General features: G+C 41.5%; 2 protein-coding genes across 2 annotated transcripts in view; one reads left to right on the top strand and one right to left on the bottom strand.

The window, feature by feature from the left end:
• The window catches only part of LOC308468837 (growth hormone secretagogue receptor type 1-like), a gene marked incomplete at both ends in the record, with an annotated part of 74,878 nt that overhangs the window by 20,601 nt on the left and 33,416 nt on the right, over nt 1-20,861 (top strand). The window lies entirely within an intron of this gene.
• Nucleotides 1-20,861, bottom strand: part of LOC308468816 (fibronectin type-III domain-containing protein 3A-like) — a 35,464-nt gene that overhangs the window by 8,255 nt on the left and 6,348 nt on the right. Inside the window, 17 exon segments of the mRNA XM_080991241.1 lie at nt 993-1,142; nt 1,395-1,508; nt 2,930-3,105; nt 3,993-4,098; nt 4,725-4,843; nt 5,272-5,340; nt 5,945-6,083; nt 7,013-7,099; nt 7,820-7,994; nt 8,084-8,205; nt 9,614-9,667; nt 11,609-11,747; nt 12,794-12,853; nt 13,355-13,506; nt 15,213-15,268; nt 17,949-18,227; nt 19,345-19,579. Coding sequence (XP_080847367.1) covers nt 993-1,142; nt 1,395-1,508; nt 2,930-3,105; nt 3,993-4,098; nt 4,725-4,843; nt 5,272-5,340; nt 5,945-6,083; nt 7,013-7,099; nt 7,820-7,994; nt 8,084-8,205; nt 9,614-9,667; nt 11,609-11,747; nt 12,794-12,853; nt 13,355-13,506; nt 15,213-15,268; nt 17,949-18,227; nt 19,345-19,579 — 2,232 coding nt within the window.

Genomic DNA, 20,861 nt, shown 5'->3' on the forward strand with positions numbered 1-20,861 from the left:
AAGCTTTTTTTAGCTTGGGGAAAAAAGGTATGCGTTGGGAACATGGCAGAGACCAGGGAGGGGGGGATTGAATGGTGCAGACAAAGTGGACTATTTTACTTCACCTGTTACTGGGGCTGCCAACCTTTCTGAACCAGACGACACTTTTCGAATTTTGAGAGTGTGCTCTGGGTGCCAATCACAAAATAGCTGCTAGGGGAGGAGCAGGGGCATAAGAAAAATGGCTGCCATTGGGAGCATGGCCTAACACAAAATTAGAGAGGCAGTCGCTTCTGAAAACCTCATGCTTTATTGAAAGTTCAAAATGTACATAATCATATGTGAACTAAACATGATGTGACATAAATAAAAGAGAGAAAAAGAAAAAGAGAATCAGCACCCATGTAGAAGGGAAAATAAAGGGGGGGAGGGAAACCCCCCCAAAACTGTATACTTTACTAAGTTGCTATTGTACGTCACCAGATCTTAACGTATTACTATTGTGAGAATGGATTCCAAATATAATTGAATTTGTCCATGGCAAGTCTGTGTTTATATGCAAGTTGTTCATTTGTTGCGAGTTGGATTGAACTCACAGTTTATTTGTAAGTTTGATTTATACATCCTCTCATTCTGTAATTTTAGCTTCTTCTTCTTCTTCTTTTGTAAATACTCTCAACCATTTTTACCTGACTTTTATATTGTTTCCAATTTTCCAAATGCAGTTGCATTTTTGCTGCATTTTTTGCATCCAGACTAGTGGAATAATCGAATTGTGCCTCATGATGCAATATGACAGAATCACCTACTTCTAGCAGAGAGGGGTGGATAAAGTGAGAGCCATGGGCCATTGAGGATGCTCTGGGGTCAGAAGAGTCTTGAATAGTTTTTTTTTAAAAAAAATCTTTCATGTAACACAGCTCTGGAATTACTGAGCTAACTTCCTGTTCAAGATCTCATTAGAACAAATAGCTCTTGAGCAAAAAACGGTGGATGCATCCAGATTTACTTACCTGAACTCTGCAATAATATGTAGTTGCAGGTGAAAGCCCTCTCACTTCATAGGTCAGAAGAGGGCCACTGTATATTATGTGCATTAATCCTTCTGCTTGGCCCCATTCTAATTTGTATTCAGTAACATCTGCACCATTGCATGCTGGAATCTGAAGGAAATAAAAGCAAAAAGTGAAAAGTCAAAATTTCTCATCGTTTGCAGACATATTCCACATATATTCCTATAGCACAGGAGAAACTTACTGAAAGTCAGTGTGCCCTATTGGATTCATTGATTATGCACACAAAGGCTCTTTATTATTAACAATTGTAAATTGAGAGTTTTGCAATTCATGTTTATTTCAATGGGGCTTGAATAACAGCCATGGAGTAGATGAATTATATGTAAATAAACAACATACCTCCCAATTGGCTACTACAGAAGTAGCTGTCTTACAAGTTAGCACAGGGGCGCGACACGGTTCTGGGGGCCCTGGAGCTGTAGAAAGCTCTGCCTTTTCTGAGGAAGGACCAAGCTGTAGGGAAAGAGGACCCCAGGATTAGAAAAGAGCAAAGAGATAGACCAATTCAATATTCTTACAGACTGCCAATGGTGTACAACTGTCAAACTGGGAATGTTCTTTCTCTGGCTACTGAACTGTTGAGTCTATTTCAGTAGCATCCCTTACAAAACTGGTCTTCTGACTATTAGCCCTCCAAACTTTGGATCTGAAGCAGAACCCTTAGTAGTTTACTTTTGACATGCTGGCTTTTATGTGATTTTATTTATTCTAATTTAAGACATTTCTGAACGTTTTGGAAGTCGAACGGACTTCTGGAACGGATTCTGTTCGACTTCTGAGGTACCACTGTACATGGGAAGAAGCAGCCATTATAGAGCAGCGACACCTGAAAACCTACTGGTTTCTTTATGTTCTGCCCTTCAGGTTTACTCAAGGAAAGGGATTCAGGATTCCTGCAGTAGTTACTGCCAGAGAGACTATAGCTCCCCTTAGGCCAATTTGGCTCTTAGGAACCTCCAATCTGCTAGGGCAGGGGGGGAAAGCCTGCAAGTGATCAATTGGAAAGGCTGAGTGAAAGACTGGAGAGGCAAGCCTCTAGAATCTTCCCTTCTCACAAGCTACTTTCCATCTAGTTCTCCATTTATTTCTCCTTCACTTTAAAAGGGAAAACCAAGAAAGTTCTCAGGTGCATTCAAGAATGGGAAAAGAGGCTTTAATATATTCAGGCCGAAATTATTTTAAAATTAGAGAATAAATAAAAGTTTAGTAACTGACACAGAATGTCCTTCTAGATTGAAATAATTCTCTGCAGAAAACAAACAAACAAACTGAAAAAGGCACCAGTCCTTCAACCAGTGGCAATTGTTTCTGCTTTGAGATCAGAATGGTATATAGTCATTTGCCTGGATTAAAAATCACCACCAGAAGACCAGGCAGGTAAGAACATTTACAAACTCCATTCCCCAGGCATATTTTAGGCAGATGCAGATGTGTGGGGGCAACAAGACAAGCAATGCTTGCCAAGGCTGTTTGGGATCTCTCAGATTCCATTTCAAATTCAAAATGACCCAACTAGTGGCGGCAGCTGAAGTAAATTGGAAATGGAGGTCAGAACAAATAGAGGCATTGCCAGGGTGCATCAGATAAAAGGGCAAGCTAAGCGCTTTATTAAGCCTGAAATATGGTGTGGGAGGATGACAGTAACATGTGCTGCCTAAATAGTTGTGGCCAGGTCATCATGCTTGCATGGGGAAAATATTTAAACACTGGCCAAAATTCAACCTTTCCAGACAAGTTTTCAAAACTATATGAAATTCAGATTTAAAGGCATGCAAAAATGATAACAATGCATACCCTGATCTGGATTTCCTGCTTCTACAACCTACCCGACAGATAAATTCTATATTCTATGAAAAAAGAATTTTATGAGATACCCCAGCTTTGTTGGCTGCTTGTGTCCAGAAACAGTATGTCCTCCCAGGAATGAGACCATTCACTGTGCATTCTGGCATCTCGCCCCGGTATATTTGCCTCCGTTCATCTCTGTCACCTTCTGCTATTTCCAGAATGTACTCTGTTATCTCTGAACCCCCATCCATGGCAGGGGGATCTGTAAAATATGAATACAAGTCATGTTTCTGGAGAAAATGTAACCTCAACTATGAGTGGTTGTTAGTTACTTTTATTGCCTTATGATTGCCGCTGCCACCACCTTTAACAATGCTTGTCAGGGAAAGTTGGTGAGGCTGCTGGAAAGAAGTCTTTTCTTAGGGTAAAGGTCCAGAGACCCCAGCACCACCCAGGCTGAGCTCAGCCCAGCCCACTTTGTATGGTTTTGTGCACAAGATATTTATGGTGTGATACTGATTTTTTAAAAATAAAAATAGATATTTGATGTTTAGAATGCAACTTTTATTTTATTGGCTCCTTCCAGCCTTGTGAGCCCCTTGGGCAGGGCCGGTGCCAACTTCAGGGGGCCCTTGGCATGGTGCTGTTAACCCCTCCCAATCCAAATTATGGCTGTAAAATATACTTTTCCTCTGTTATGACTGTGACAGCAACACTGCTCACTGTCCTCTCTGCAGGACCCCGAGGCCGTATTTTAGTGATGAGCAGGCAATGGCAGTGCAACTTTTAAATGGGAGCCAAACTACCTGCAGAAGCTGTTCACCACCTTCATCTACCCAAAGGACAATGCCTTGACCTACGATTTTAAATCTATTGAGTTTGTAGAGCTATAGGCTGGGTTATTGGATTTGGGGGATCAGGCTGGTGATGGGCTTCTGGCCATGTTTGAGCTGGTTGGCCTCTGGCTCTGCATTCTAAACAATTAATATTTAGAAAAACTAGTATATGTCTCTCTGAGCCCCTGGGGTAGAGGAAGGTATCTAATAATAATAATAATAATAATAATAATAATAATAATAATATCATCTACGCCTTTTTTGCTGATCCAACTTGCAAGTGAATGCCCCCCCATTTCCTGCCAGATCTTACCCCAAATAAGACTGAGTTCCTTGGTCTTGGGTTTTGCAGCCAGATATGGAGAATTACATGGCCCAGGAGGAACAGCTGGTGTCTGAACAATGAGTATATCAGAGGCCTAGAAATGAAGACACATATTGGCTTACAGGTGTCGAAATACAAAGCATCCGTTTCACATGCACTTCCAACATGTTCTTTCAAGCAGTGCTCTGTGTGTGTGTGTGAACTCTGCCTTCAGAACATGACAAGTCTGCGCCAAGCTAAACCCAAGTTCTGCACCTTCATTAAACCTCCATTTTTGTTGTTATCGTGATGTATTCTGCATGTGGAAGGACAGTGAAATAGGGCTGGTCCTATATTCCAGTAGGTAGCAATCCTTCTTAACTGTGACGATTTCAACCATGGACCCAGGGGGCACAGTCTTGAAGGCAGATGATGCAACAAAGCTGCTGACACCCAGTAGGTCTGACCCACGTGAACGTCACCTTGAGTTCCTTTGTGTGCAATAAGTAAGATAAGACACTGCTCATCTACTTTTAAAGTCCATATTTTGCAGCCCTGCGAGGCCATAAACCTGCTTTTTTTATATTTAATTAAAATGACTAGATGAAAATGGATATTCTAAGGATATTGAATTCTATGGATAATAACAAATTTTGCAGCTTTCGGTGCACTTGCTGTGTATGGTGAAATACACACATCCCCCTCCCCCCATGTGTTTTTTAAAGGGACTTCCTTGCTCACCTGGCTTTGGCCACCTCTGCCAATGCAGAAGACCCTTAGTCTGTATGACGTACCAGGGCTGAGCTGAGTGCATACATGTTCTCTCATGGAACCACTACATGCTACTTCCCATTTACTCCCTAAGAGAAAAATGAAATATCAATCAACAGTCAGGGGGTGGGGCGAAAGAGGGAAATGGACTTTCGCAACATTACAAATAGCAGTGTGGCAACTGGAACACCAAGAGGACCAAGGAGAGGACATGGATAGGGCTGTCCTCAGTGAGTCCCTGGGAGCAGATTTTCATTCCAGGCAAAGGAAAGTCCTTCCACAGATGACAAATATTTGCTGCTTTCAGGCTTGTGCAGCACACAATGGTTATAAATGGTTAAGAAGTCACTCGAGGATCCAATCTTGGCTAAAAAGTGAGTGCAGATATATCAAAACAAAATTACTATCTCTTAAGTTTTAAGTTAGACAAATCCAGGAGTGATCCCTGTCACGTACAGAAGTGAAACACAGACATGATCATAACTAAGCAAATCATTTAACATGTTCGGTCACTTACCAACTGACGCTTCTGAAATTTCTAGAATATACACGGAGATGTCTGATCCTCCATTATCCTTTGGTGGATCTATAGAAAAGGCAGAATTTAGAAATGAAAAGAAACTCATGGTTTAAAATAAATACAACTAGTTCCATCACAAGTTATAACAGGTGGTGCACTGCTTGGTCCAAAATGGAATTTTGGTCAAAATAAAGACCTGTGCTCAGAAAAAGGAGTCAGAGCTGAAAAATGACCCACTGTTTGTTCGATCCCGAGCCCTCCACCAGGTAACTATAGAGCCTTTCCAAGTTAAAATATCTGTACTGTTTTGAAAGTTTGGCATTGAGTGACACATGGCCATGCACCAGATGAGGTGCAGTGTATGCAGGAGCTAGCCCCCCCCCCTTCTTTCCATGTGGGAAGCAAAGAAAAAAGGAATTATGAGCAATACTGCACATCTATACATGCATGCTAAACAGGCAGCGATCCAGGCAATCACAAAATGCATCAGCCCAGACTAATGAGCCTCTTGCTCATTACTTCTGTGCAGTTAATTACATGCTCATACAGAATCAGCAAAGGCAGAGAGCTGAAGTGTAGCCAGTGTCTTTTCTTTTTATGCAACGGTGCAGATGGAGTGGGTGGTAGGGGAAGAGAGAGACCTGACTGCATAAAGTTAAAGTTCACTTACCCCAGGTAACTTTCACATTATGTGAATGGATCCTTCCCTTTACAGCTGGTTTACTTGGAGGTCCAGGTTTGTCGGGGATTGTGCTGAATTCTACTACCTCACTGGGGCCACTTTTACCTTCACTGTTGTGAGCAAACACCTGTCACATCACAAACAGAACAAACATCAGCTTAAAAACAAACAAGCTTGCATTCAAATGCCTCTATAAAAAGATCACCGAGAGAGCCCTGTTGGAGCAGAGCAGATGATCCATCTTGTCTAGCATCCTGCTTCTCAGAATGGGCTGCCACATGCCTCTGGGAAGCCTGCAAGCAGAAAATCACGGCAAAGGCAGCTGCTCCCCAGCACTTGCAGTCACCTAGAAGCCTACTCTCTTTTTAAAAGGAAGACAATAACATTACTATTTGAGGAAAGGGATTTGTGAATGGTCCTGATAGTTACGTGGGTGGGCAGAAGGATGAGACACGAAGGATGACTTGGTAGGAAACTGAAGTGTTCAAAGGGAAGCCTTTCAAACAGGCCTGGGGGTTCTCACCATTTTCTGCCCCCACCCTCCCAAAAAAGCCAGGGGGTGTTATCCAGCGTAGCGCTGGGTTAAAATCACTTAGTGCTTTGCTTGTTGCGCTGTTGTTGCGCAAGGGAAAACACTAATACAGCACCAAATAATGTTGCACAACAAGTTTCTGCTGGCACTATGCTGTGTCGGGATTCCTTTGCTGCGCAACCTTTAAACTCTGCCATCTGCTAGTGCTCTTGTGGGGCTCTTGCGCTAGCAAACAGAAAACATTAGATAGCTGTTGGATCTCCTATGAAGTGAAGAATCTGCCAGCACAGAGGAAGGTATTTCAAGGTTTTAAGAGCATTTCAAGTTATCTTGGTATTTTTCCTTATAACTAAATGAAGTCAGTTATCTGGACTACACTGAAGGGTTCCTTACAAAAACCACAGGAGATGCTGCATTTTCTCATAGCGGATGTTTGGCTTTCCTGGTATCTGCATATAAATATGCATATAAATATAACAAATATGATTAAGTACTACTTAATAATGCTTGAATTTGGTACATACTCTGAATTTATAAGAAGTGCTCCTTGTAAGGTCTTCTAAAGTGCAAGAAAGTTCATCTCCGTTGTACCCTGCTTGGAAACCATAATTCTGGGGTGGGGAGAAGATGAAGAAAGGGGACATTTGTATGTGCACATGCAGTAACTACATTTTTCTTACACCAAGGAAGAGGATGTTAAACATTCCTTAAGGTAATAAAACTGTAACAGAGAATATCCACTGAATGAATTATATATGCATAAAGCCAACTGTGACAATTGTGGTTTTTAATGTTGGCACGTCCAATCCTTGTACCCAGGGTATATAGATGCATTAGCCCCACAGATAGAGTTATATGCTATCATAACAGGAACCCCCCCCCCCCACAAGGTAAGTGATATCTAAGGAATCATCTCAAATAAAGAAGCAGATCAGGGTAGCCCCAGTTCATGTCAGTCTATGTCCCACTCTGAGCCATTGGCTATGCTTGCTTGCTGGCACCAATAGGAGTTGTAGCTCAGCAACTACAACCCACATAGGCTGCACAAGATCACAGTAACTACAAAGTCTATGACAGCCTTTAGGTGTGCTTCAGTATTAGATGTTTACCTACTCACTGGACTTTGCCCCTACCTTCTATAGGTTGGACCCCTGAGCAACAACAACTCAGCATTAAATTAGTCCTGGAAGATTCAGGGATAGTCTACTACCAACTCCACTGGGATGTCTGAATGAGAGAGCATGTAATTATTTGCTAGGCAACATTCTAATCTGCACCAGAGGGAAGCTGCTCCTTTCTATTCTCCCTGCTTCCAAGCACCAGAAGCTTACCGAACCATCTTCTTCCATTTCTAAAACGTAGGTCAGAGAGTCATCTGTGGATACTCCAGCCGGAGGACTCCATTCAAGTGATAACCAAGTTACCCCTGCTTCTTTTAGCTTAGGAGGCAGAGGTGGTGGGGGGACAATTCCAAGTGTGTAACATACCAATGTTTCGCTGAACTCACTGCAGGGAGGAGTCAAAAGATTAGCAAGAACTTGCGTTGTTAAGAATGGAATGGAAACTCTGCAAAAAATTGCACAACCCGTTATTACCTTATCCCGATGTCATTTCTGGCTGCCAACCTGAATCTAAATTTTGTGGAGGGGGTCAGCTTGGTAATTTTGTGCTGCTTCAGATGACCGTAGTAGCATTCCTTGTATGCGTTGTTCTTCCCCTTTTCAGAGAAACAAAAATGAAGTCAGATAGCCCATTAAGGCAAGGGCTAACTAGCTCTGTGAGAACTCTTGGCTATACATGACACACAAAAAATTCTCCTTCATTTACAAAACAAAATCCTTTAACATAGAAAAGGTGCATCAAGGGAACAGATTGGCTAAAACTGCCCCAAGGGAATGGTTTGGAGCAAATGTGTTGTTGTTTTGTACAGGAACATTCCATCATGTTACATGAGTGCATACGGGCAGCCCTGCTAATGCCCCAGCGAATAAACGGTCCACCTGGTCCATTCTCCTGTTTCCTACAATAACTAGCCCAATGGTTATAGGATGCAAAAAGAAAAAAGAAAAAAAAGGCAGGGTATGGAGGCAATGGTTGGAATGGCTGCCTGTGACATACTGAAATTAATCCAATGATTCAGAAGCATTTGGATGATTTTTTTAAAACCTGTTGCTATTATAGTGTTCTATATCGATATGGTTTCAAATAATACAAGCCACTGTGGAAAGATGCTATGTTTAGAACAGCAGCTATTACATTTATTAAATGAATAAAAACAGATAGCTTCTCGTTTGCTGTTGTTTCTCTGTGACTAGTATGCAGTGGCATGGCTGATGCCTATAAACCAAAATTGTGGAAATTGTTTAAACACCTAATTGAGCTCTTTGCTCTTGGCCTCTGGGAAGAAAAATGTTGAGACTAAAGGAACCAAGGTTCTATGATCCTATAACAACTGCTAATGTTTATAATTTTGCTTTGTAGGCATACTTGAATTCTGATTCTAATTTTCAGGGTTGGTTGGTTTTTTTTGTGAAATTCAGAAAACCTGTTGCCTGGCCCACATTCACATGCACTTCAAAGTATCATGGGATTTAGTTCCCTGGGGCAGTAACCATATGACAACAGGTAGAACTGCATGAGTGGGGATCAAATAAATCTTTTCTATCTGACTAGGGTGCCTGCTAGCCTTTGCCAGATTTCTGCAGGTCTACAATGATTCTGAAGTGCTTAGTTATTCTATTAATTCTTTACGTGGCACTTTCCAAGGCACCAGGGGCAACACAATCCTTAATTTGTTCATAAAAAATCTGAAGCAGTTAATACATGGGTATTAACACTCAAAGGTGTTAACAAGTTTTTTTCTCCCTCCAGTAGCCCTGGTTCAACATTCCATAAAAATGGTTAAAACCACTTCCCTGACAAGATGGCAACCTTATAGGATTCTCATCCCAACTTGCAATATTTCCAATTATAGAGGATCTCTCAGTGCTATACTGAAGACTGTTATTAATCTTACACAAATACAGAGCAATCCATATTAGCCAGTGCAAAAAAGAGAGGACTTGAGCAACATACAATTTCAGTTTGACAAGATTAGGATGTTGATTCTGAAATAAGGAACTCACCTCATCCCACTCTAAAAGGTAGTTAGTTATTTTGGAGCCATTGTCATTGGAGGTCTAAAAAGGGGAAAAGGGAAAGCTTTACTATGCCTAGCTACTGAAAGAGGCAAATTTCTAGCTCTCTATCCTAATAAGTAATAGGTCTGCCAATCCTGAATCGATAACATAACATAAACCTATTGCATGCATGCATATGTACATTTATAACCAGTATATTGAAAACTAGTATTTTTTTCAAGCAGAAGAATGTATGCTCCCAGTTGCTATTGCACGCACTGCCCTACATCCCCAGTAACGTAGTTTATGTAGCTCAATATTCTATCCTATGTTCAGTTTGTGGCTTGTTCTGCAATGGAGTGTTGGCCTCTGTTAGAAGGTAGGTTTGCTGCCTACAGTTCTGTCTACTAGATTCACTAGTAATTAAGTGTGTCTTGACCTACAGAGGCACCCAGTTTCAGATTTCTGGATGTAACGGAACCATTTTGGGATACACTTTCATAGTCAACAGCAATGGTCTTAAGTGTTGTCTCGGAAAATGCACATTCAGAAACAAGCAGCAACTACTTATTCTGAAGAGGACTGTGTACTCTGAATGTGGCAAGCAAGAAACGTGAGTGATTTTCTTTAGCACACACACACACACACACACACACACACACACACATATACCCAGTGCTTTTTCTGGGAGGACGCAGGAGTATGCATACCCCTAAACATTTTGTGAATCTAAGTCTGGCCTCATTGAGGGGCAGTATTTCAATATGAGTAGGAAAATGAGAGTACCCCTAAACATTTCTTAAGAAAAAAAGGACTGTACACCCAATACATACATACATACATACACCTTACCCCCCCCCCAAAGGATTGCAAGATGATTCACAAGGAAACCTTTTTAGGTTATACTTTAAGCCCCGTGTTTTGAGTGAGAAGTCTACAGTAATGTTGAACATCTGATTTTTCTAGGAACTGTTATGTCCTGATCTACCTGTGTATCAAATTTCATTAGGATGTACTAAAATTTTTCCATACTGTCAGTTAATCCGTGAGGCCTATGCATGCTTGCATGTACTTACGCTTTGCTCAGAGGGGAGGGGAGGAGGGTTCCAGTCCTTCTTCACACACTCCTTGTCATTCATCATTGAGGTTAACGCCTCAGGTAGAACAACACCTTATCCTACTGAACTTAACATGCAGTATGTTTGTTTGTTTAAACGAGATTCAGTTTAAATAAGTAGGACATGCAATGTTGCTGCGCATCCTTATCCGCTAATGTGAGTGTTCCCGCACAGCGAGCCAGCTAGCCAGTCTCCTCCTGGATACTACAAAGCGAGGTGAGCAAACTCAAACTCAAACTCAGAAAGCTTCTTATCTGGCCCTCAGGACTCTTTTCAGGCCGTGCCTCTACTAGCCCTGCTCCAAGCCCTCCTCTAGTGACTTTGCCAGGACGCAATATGTCCTTGGACTAAGTTAATGCCTCTTACTTGCCTGGATGGAAGATAGAAGCGGGGCGGTGCATGTTTGCATGTAGAAGCTTTTGGCTTTTGCATGGCCGGAATGTAGCCTACAGTCCAAATGTAATAGTTGCAACTGCTGCTAAACCCACTTTTGCCTTTGGCTCACTTGCCCATCACTGAAATGTTGCTCTCAGGGTGAAAGCTGTCCCTCACCCAAGCTGCAAGTAAGGGATTTGAAGGAGGTCACTTTACTTCCCCAGTGTTTTCTTTTCCAATTGACACCCAGCATTATATGTTCCTGAGCATGCTCAATCCTCACTGCGCACACACAAACTCACTCCCTTTTTTGTACTTCTGCATACCACAGGGTTCTCCTAAGCATGGCAATACCTCCCTCTCATTTGCCTTGTTTCAGCTCCATTTCTGTCTGCACTATATCACAGAATTCACAATTAGAGGAACAATTGGATTTACTTAAGATACGCTATAAATCTTGCTATTAAAAAATACCCTGGTTTAAAATCCGTTTTGGCTTTTCAGTTACCTTCCACTGTAAATTCAGGCTGTTTTTGGTTCTGTTGATTACTTTCGGTGCAGCTGGAGGGTCTGGCTCACAACTATCTGTAGTAAAAGTCACCAGCTCTGAAACCGCTTCCTTTGTGGTACTACTTGAGGCTATAACTCTGTATGATTAAAAAAAAAAAGTTAAGGAAGTTTTCCTAATGGAACTGAGATCTGAAAGTTGAGACTGTGGTTGGTCATAATGATTTGAGTCACAGTCACTTGTAGGATTGCATTTGGCAAACATAACATTCCTACCATGTTACAGGTCTGACCCCTACCTAAGAACAGTTTCAAAGCACAACAGAACTCCCCCCCTGCACTTTTCCTTCAGGAACCCATTGCCTGTGTCTCACCAGGCTTGATATGTAGGAGAAGATAACAATCTTTTCCCTATTTCAATAAGGAATATGCCTTGGTTCTAGTCCTCTGCGTGTGCATAAAGAATAGCCACACTTGGATTAGAAGAAGGCATCTTCACGTCTTTAATGAATTTGGTTGGAACACTTAACACACTTGCCTTCATTTTGGCCTTCCCTATACTCAGAGCCTCACTACTATGTCATAGCTGGGAACAATCTAGCCACCAAGCAGCAATACTCTTCTGTGGTTACTCTAATATTGGGTAACTCTGCCCCCAAATGCAACTTTTGCAAGTACCCTAACACAACTTAGGGTGGTACTGAGGCTCAGCGGAAAATATTTTGCAGGGGGTAAGTAGTATTTGATATCTATTTATGTAAAACTTTCTAAACAACTCTTCACCCTGATGGATTCACAGGGAATGGTAGCTTTATGGGCATGTGCAATAACACATTACAATACAAATCAATATAGATCGATCAACAAAAATGAGAGGCACAAATTATAAAACAAAAAAGCGGTCAGAGGCTATAAAACCAGTTTAAAATGCCTGACCAAATAAAATCGCTTGCCCTGGTCTAGTATTTTGATGCAACTCCAGAAGCATTATTAAAAACAGTAAAGAAAAAGATCTATTGCACCATTTGTATGCCTACGCTTTTCAGTTTTATCACCTGCCTTCCCCCACCTTCTCCAAACCCTTATATCTTTAAGCAACTTCAAACAAGGGAGGTATATGCAGGGCAATTCAGCTACTTTTAACAACAACTACTGTGTTCTCAAGTCTTTTGTTCTTGGTGCCCACCTGACATGGTAATCAGTTGCCGGTCTGAGATCATTAAGAGTAAAAGTCATCACTTCTTCCCTGCAAAAGGAAGAACCCATTATGATAGTGAGAATTAGATAGTTTCCACAACAACAACACCCTATGCAAACAACAACGCCATTTTTCTTTCAAGCATATCCTACGTAGTTTCCCACAATGTCGTATTGGTATCTCAAAACTTATATCTCCCAGGACATCACAATTTAGCATTTGTCTGCATGCAATTCCTCATTGCCCAGGAATATCAGGAATTGTAGGAGCAGAATTCCATGAAGGTGAGTGAACTGGCTGGCAAAGGAGAGATTAGGTGCTCCATTCCTCATCTGCACCCTGCACAGAAATTATTTTTTAGTTGGGAGGGGGGCAGGCTAACTTATGTGGGCCTATTTACAAAGCTCCCTTAGATTCTGCCTCTAGGCTGTCCTTAGAAAAACAGCACTGGAAAAAATCCATCAACTCCGTCTAAAATATTTTCTATGGAAAGTGAGCAAGGTGTCAGCTGAGATAAGTTGTGTGGTAAAATAAAGAAACTGGACTTACACATAAAATGATTTAAATTTTCCATTTCTACCACCCTTTGTGATTGCCACTTCATATCTGAACTTTGTAGAGGTGAGATGTGTTTCGCCATTTTGCACCACAAAAGGAGGATCCCAAGCCACAACTGCTGACCTAGCTTGTATTTCAGAGACCTATAAAAAAAAAAGGGGGGGGGGGATAATGTGACTTTCTAGAATATTCAAGAAGCATTGGGGGGAAAATGCAGATGGGTGCATTCTTCCCCTACACAAGTTGAAATGCTGGGTCTGGTTGCATTTTTTGCCCCACTTTTTATAGTTCTTTAAGTCAATGCATGGTGGTGGTTTAACATACATTTGTGTCGAAGCACTCTGTCTAAAATACTTCCAAGTCTGGTTCATGCATTAACAGTTTCATTTCACAATAGCAGACAAGACCTAACTGTTCTATAATTGCGTAGCTAGAAAAAGTAAGCCAGCCAGCATGGTCAATGGTGAGGAACGATGGGAGATGCAGTCCAGCAACATCTGGAGGCCCACATGCCCCCTGACCTGCCTTAGACTATCTAAGATTCCTACAGCATTGTCATTATATACAAGAAAAAGTACATCCATTCTTTTCTTAATCAAATCAATGTAAAACATGGTTTATTTTACATCATGTCAACGACAACAATATTCAATAAAAGTCTTTAAAACAATACAATAGGTCGGCCATTATAAAATGAACAGGAAAGCAGAAATCCTATCTAAATAAAAGTTTTAAGCAGGTGGTGAATGACAGGAGGAATAAATGAGCCTTCCAAAGAACACTCCACAATTTAGGTAGGTGCAGTCATTGAAAATTCCAACCAGCCCACCCCCCCACCCCCAGCTACAGTCAGGATGTAGAGACCATCATCCATGTCAAATCTTACAGAACAGGCAGGACACTTCAGAAGGAAGTGGTTGTTTATGCAAATGAGTTCCAAGGTTTAAAGCTGATCACAACTATAGTGAACAATTTTTTTTAATGCAGCCCATTATTCTTGTATAGTCTATGTGTTGACAGTACTGATGATTCAGAGAAGAAAGCCCACCACAGATCAGGAGGGGGGAACCTGTGCCCCTCTAGATGTTGCTGAACTACAACTCCCATCATCCCTGGCTATTGCTCAAGTTTACTGGAGCTGATGGGAGATCAACAAAGTTTGGAGGTTGAAAGGTTTCCCATCCCTGCTGTATATACTCTTAGATGAATCCAAATTCAAAACTACTGAATCAGTTTAAATATCATGGATTGGAAAAAGGAACAAAAAGAAGAGAGAGAGAGAGAGAGAGAGAGAGAGAGAGAGAGAGGGAGATCCAGGCAGTCAAATAAAACATTTGGTCACCTATTTTGGTCTGGTGATTGTCCTAGTTATGTAACCTTTTTCATTCTCCTCTTTCCCCAGCTGTGAAGTTGGTTCAAAATTCACACACAAAAAAACCTAAGTTAAGCAGGCTTTGTGTCAAACCCCATAATTGTCATACCAAGGATTTCAAAATATTTTCAACTTGAATGTTGCCCAACTTCAAACCCCTTAAACTGGGTGTCTTATATACAGAGAACAGCTATGGCTGACTTTTCCCTAAATGCCCCACTGCAATATCAAAGATCAGAAAACACCCATTTGCTTCTTCCACCTATTCACTAGAGTTTGCATAGCAAAGTCATACAGAATGTCATCTTCCACAGTTACTTATCAACTATGAAAACTCCATTTCCTTCTGAGGATCCTGCCACATTCTCAAGTATTGTAAAAAACTCTTGTTTGAGCCAGGTTTTGTAAACAGGTATGTCTATTTGGAAAAGATATGCCACATGCTTATTATAACATCTAAAATATATCACTACTTACTGTAGGCTTATTGATGCTTAAGGGTTCTTGGGATTTTCTAGATTCTGTATCAGATTCTAAAGAAAACAAAACAATAAACATACACCACATTGTGAGATGGAGAGGAAATGAAAACCCCCATCAAAACATTTCTTATTTAACTGCAAACCAAATCGGGACACTTATTAGAACAACAGTAAATGCTGTGCAAAGTTCATTGCCCTTATTTGTTTTGACCACTGAATCAGCTACATATTCAAAGTGTGCAGAAGTAACAGAGCTGCACAGACTTCCTTTGAATTTGACTCACACCATCAAGAATCTGTGCATATCTTGCTTTTCCTTTGACTGATGGAATTTGAAAATTCTACTGTGCTAAAAGTCTTAACAGTAACCTTGTTCATCAGCTACGTTATTTTGGGAAGACAGTTTGAAGGAATGATACGATGAGATTTTATGCATTCAATAATTAAGACTAAAGTTTCAGCAAGGAACATTTAAACGATTGAAAGCAAAACCCATGCATATACATACTCATGTTTTCAGATAAATTTCATGTTAGTTTTTCTAGTTATCCTGCCAAGGCTCAAGGTTCAGGATACTAATTCATGCAGAGGACTGAGTAAGTCAACAGGAGCAGGGAAGCCTCATAAGTACTGAGGTTCAGGTCTGAATGTAGATGAAGTACCTTTTTCTTTCAGCTTGCCAATGAGGTCTATCTATTTTTATTGTAAATACAGCACAGTTTCCAAAGATTCCTCTTTGCGCTTCATTTCTTCCTTCCATGATAGGCCAAACTACAATTCTGGCAATGAGACTACACAGCAAGAATTACAGTGCATTTGCTCCTATGCTCTCAAGCAGCAGTAGTTTATTTTAATAGTAAGCCATTTCACCCTCTCAAATGCCCACATTGCCAATTCTGTGCAAAGTCAACCAAGCTGGCAGAGATGCACTGTACTGCTGAAAGAAAGTACTGCTGTTCAAGAGCGTAGGTGCAAATGTATGCTTCAGCTGGTCTGCAGCAACATCCAGAGAAGCACACATGCATTTATTACTCAGGTAACAGATTTACCGTATGCGCACATTCTGGCTTGGATCCAAATAACCCCTAATGCAAAGAGAATACAGTTTTTCTCACAGAAGGTGGACCCCACACCACACTGTGTTCTGTTAAAGGGTTTCCTGACCCCCAGGAGCAGCTTTTCAGCAGGCACAAACAGCTACAGTAGGAAGAGGATGTGGGAAACCCCACTGCATGGGGAACTTGGCTCATGGTACTTTGGATGCAAACCTTTGCTCTTCAACAGTACACAATACAGTATTGTTAAATAAGTCCCCTTTGTGAAGTCCACTGAAATCCAGAAGGTATAACTGAATTTTGTGATTGATTGTATGGGTAAATTCACCAAGAATGTAGGTCCAACTGGGCACACCTGTCATTGGCTGTGCATGAATGCACACAAACACCAGATTTCAGCCATAGCTAGTCCAGCTATGGTTTTCCCAGTAGTGATGTATGGAAGTGAAAGCTGGACCATAAAGAAGGCTGATCGCCGAAGAATTGATGCTTTTGAATTATGGTGCTGGAGGAGACTCTTGAGAGTCCCATGGACTGCAAGAAGATCAAACCTGTCCATTCTTAAGGAAATCAGCCCTGAGTGCTCACTGGAAGGACAGATCCTGAAGCTGAGGCTTCAATACTTTGGCCACCTCATGAGAAGAGAAGACTCCCTGGAAAAGACCCTGATGTTGGGAAAGATCGAGGGCACAAGGAGAAGGGGATGACAGAGGACGAGATGGTTGGATGGTGTTCTCGAAGCTACCAGCATGAGTTTGACCAAACTGCGGGAGGCAGTGGAAGACAGAAGTGCCTGGCGTTCTCTGGTCCATGGGGTCACGAAGAGTCGGACAGGACTAAACGACTAAACAACAACAACAAGTCCAGCAAATGCAGTTCTACTTCAAGCTTCTAAGTTCTAATAATTAACTTCCTCATACAAGAAACACCTCTTCACCTAGGCTTTCTCCACTGTCCCTCAAGGAAAAAAAATCACTTCTCACTGGCAAGAATCAAGGTAAATAGGAAGATTAGGAGGTGGGATTGGGAGGGTAGGACTAAGAATGGAAAGGTGGTCTAAGGAAACCTGAATCTTTTCCCAAACAGTGGCTTAATTATTTCATATTGCATATTGTACAGAATTTTGAAATGTGGTACTTTTATTTGCTTTTAGATTGCTATGTATACTTTATTTTTAGTATACGCATCCTGACTTCTTGTGCTCTCATGTTACACCAGGGATGGGGGAACCAGTGTCGTCCCCATCGTCCCTGTCTCCCCCAGGTCCTGTTGCCCTGAAACGCCCATCATCCCTGGCCATTTGCCACAGAAACAGAAGGATTTTTCCAAAGGAAGACTGCAAATAGGAAGATGCCAACAACAGTAGAAGAAAACATTTTCAGTGGCATGCTTTTCATTTCAGTGAAAACATTAGGATCCAGCTCCCCTCTCTTGCAAGTCAGTCACCTACGTTCATAATGAACACACTGCCACACACTGTACAGATGTGCTGCATCGTGTCTGACGTTCTCTACTGTTGACATTGCTGACATGTATATTTTTAAACCCTAAAGGAACACAGACAGGTAGTTCCTCCTTTGTTTCACAAGAATGCTTTGCCATTTGATTTTATTCGCACTGCAGAATACACATATTATACGAAACACACATTATGTTCCTAAAAAGTTCTAACTTACCTCCCTTTCCTGAATTGGCTGCTTGGCTTTCCCTGGCTTTCCCTGCTTGCCTCTGCTTGCCTTGCCCTCCTGACCCTTGCTGTCCCTTTCCATGTCCATTCTGAACGCCGGCGCTGGACGAACTGTTAACTTTCTGAGGTGAGGAAGGAGGGCTGTTCGGTTTATTATTTGTGTTTCCACTAGTCTGTCGGTCTCTTATCCGTTTCTTCAAATGCTCCTGCATTTTGAGAGTTCTTTCATCTCGCGGAGGAAAATTAGCTCTGCCATGGGAACGGGTCTCTATAGGGGCACCAGCAAAGAGAGCCCATTAGATGGGACACAGAAAGGGCAAGACTTTCATTTTCAATGATCCGGTTTCCCCCTCCCACCAAATGTAAAAGCCTTCAAGGCTTAGCCAGATTAGACAACCAATGTATATAAAAAGAAACAGATACAGTTATTGTAGCTACTAATTATTCTTGGAAGCTAATTTTATAACTGTAACATAGATAGCATATGTGCACATGTGTATAAGAGAAAGAATGGCTGCAGTTTTCTACCATAATACTGTGTACTGCACAGAGGCAAGTGCCATGATATCTTTTCTTCTTTTTTTTTGTAGGAAAGAAATACTGCAAGCTTCAACTTTCTAACTCTCACTAGTCCACTTGATTGTGATTTGCAAGGAACAACTCCACCTGCCAGGGGAATGGGGCAAGATAAGAGCCAGCTATGGCAATTAAGTCTGAAATCCTAAGCCCACTTATTCCATAGGATTTGCTCAATTCAACAAGCATGGTGGGATTGAGCAGTAAACCAAGTAAAAAGCTCCCACCAACAATTGGAGCTTTATGCCTAATTGTTATGGGGAGGTGGCAACTGTCCTTAGGATGGAAGTCCTTCCCACCCTGCATAATTAGGCTTAGGAAATGAAAGCTAAGTTTTGACACAACTAGGAGCACTTTTAAAAGCCTTATTTCCTGTGAACAGCTTGGAGGGAGCAAGGAAGACAGGCTGCAGGCTGGCTCCAAAAGCACAATAGGCCAGCAAACCCCTGCCCTACAAAAAATGAGATCAATAGTGATGGGGAAGCTGCTAAGAATGCGTCTCTGCATGTTCTTGCTGCTTGGCCTTTGTATATAGCAATGAAGGAAACACTTGTGATTCTTAAATGTTGTGAAGGAAGGTAAATTAGAAAGCCACATCTAGGCTATATAGGACCCAAACCATTTGGGAGTTTGTGCCTAAAAGTGAGTGGGAAGACACTGCACACAGAGCACTGTTTTTGTTGTGGATTTATCCCACTTGGAAACAGATTTGTTGCAATCTGCATCAGCTGCAAAGGCATATAAGCAACCCCAAAGAAAGCATCAGACCTTCTAAATACAGGCAAGCTAATAACGGCACTACTTCTTACCCTGTTCTTGATAAAGATGCTGCGGTGGTGTATGCTGATGAACAAACTGTGGTGGTATTTCCCCTGCCGGAACTGGAGGATACACTGCATGAGGTGGATGGGGTATCATAGCAGGATGAGGGTGCATATAATGCGTCACATGTGGGGGAGGAGGAGGAGGAGGGTGAATGGGAGGGTGGTATTCAGTAGAATGTGGCAGAACTACAACCTTCCGGACTCCATTTTCTTCCACCATCTGTAATGCAAAACCAGTATGTTGTATGTATGTGTGTGCTTTAAAATACAAATACATTGATTTTTAAAGAAATCTAACCAATTCAAAAAAATGGGCATAACTATCTTGAATCACATTGTTAGTCAACTTCTCAGACTGGCTTGCAGATCTAACAAACAAGATCCATACCACCACCACCACCCCACCACTAGCTCTACTACAGTGATGTTCAGTAAGATTTAAGGTAGTACCAGCTCTTCAGCCCAATTGCTGAATATCAGCAAAACCAGCCACAAGCTAAAATCCAGTAGCTAACATGCTGCACAGATACTAAATATATACACTTCCAGGCATGTAAGTCAAACAAAAGTGACTGTCTCTTTGGCCTCTTTCTCTAAACCAGGATAGTAATGTATTGATAGATTCTAATGCAGGCTTCCTCAAACTCGGCCCTCCAGATGTTTTTGGCCTACAACTCCCATGATCCCTAGCTAGCAGGACCAGTGGTCAGGGATGATGGGAATTGTAGTCTCAAAACATCTGGAGGGCCGAGTTTGAGGAAGCCTGTTCTAATGTGTATTGGTACTACAGTGAAGATCTTGAAATTCAAGGCCTTCTCAAAGATTCCCTTTCAGAGTCAAAAGGAAATGATAAGCATACTCCAGGAAGTACCTGACTCAGCTCCATGAATCAAGAGCGCTATAAGGGTTCTCTCCTAGGATGGGCTCAACACTCAGAGCAAAGTGCTCCTGAGTCATTTAAGCTAATGAGAATGGATGCCACAGTGTTAAGGAACCATATATATTCCCTGTACATATATACCCTCCAAGATAGAGTCTTAGGTTCTTAATGGAATCTGAGAGTTTGTAGTGATCCCAATCCCCAATTCCAGACAATGGTAAGCACCAACTCGTCCATGAAATTCTTTTAAGTTACAGCAACCCCCTCTCCACAAACTTTTGCTTCTAGGTCACCTTGTTCTCTTGGAGAAATAATGAAGGACCTGTTCTAGAGGAACTATTCCCTCACCTGAAGTGGGAAGGATCGTGCTGTGTTTAAAGATGTTAACACTGCTCACAGTGTTTTTAAAATAAGTAACTGAATGTTACTTTTAAGCAACCTTGCTAAGATTTATACCCTGATAGGCAGAATATAAATTAATAATAATGAGAATGCCGTCATCATTAAAGACTTGTAGAGGAGGAATAGCATGCTACTTGTGTTGCTATACTTTCAGTCTGGAACCATGGGTGAGATAAGGCTCAGTCAATCATTGTTCAATGTAGTTTCTTGCCTGTTTCAT

This window comes from Podarcis pityusensis, assembly GCF_964106645.2.
Source record: "Podarcis pityusensis genome assembly, chromosome: Z".
NCBI lineage: Eukaryota > Metazoa > Chordata > Lepidosauria > Squamata > Lacertidae > Podarcis > Podarcis pityusensis.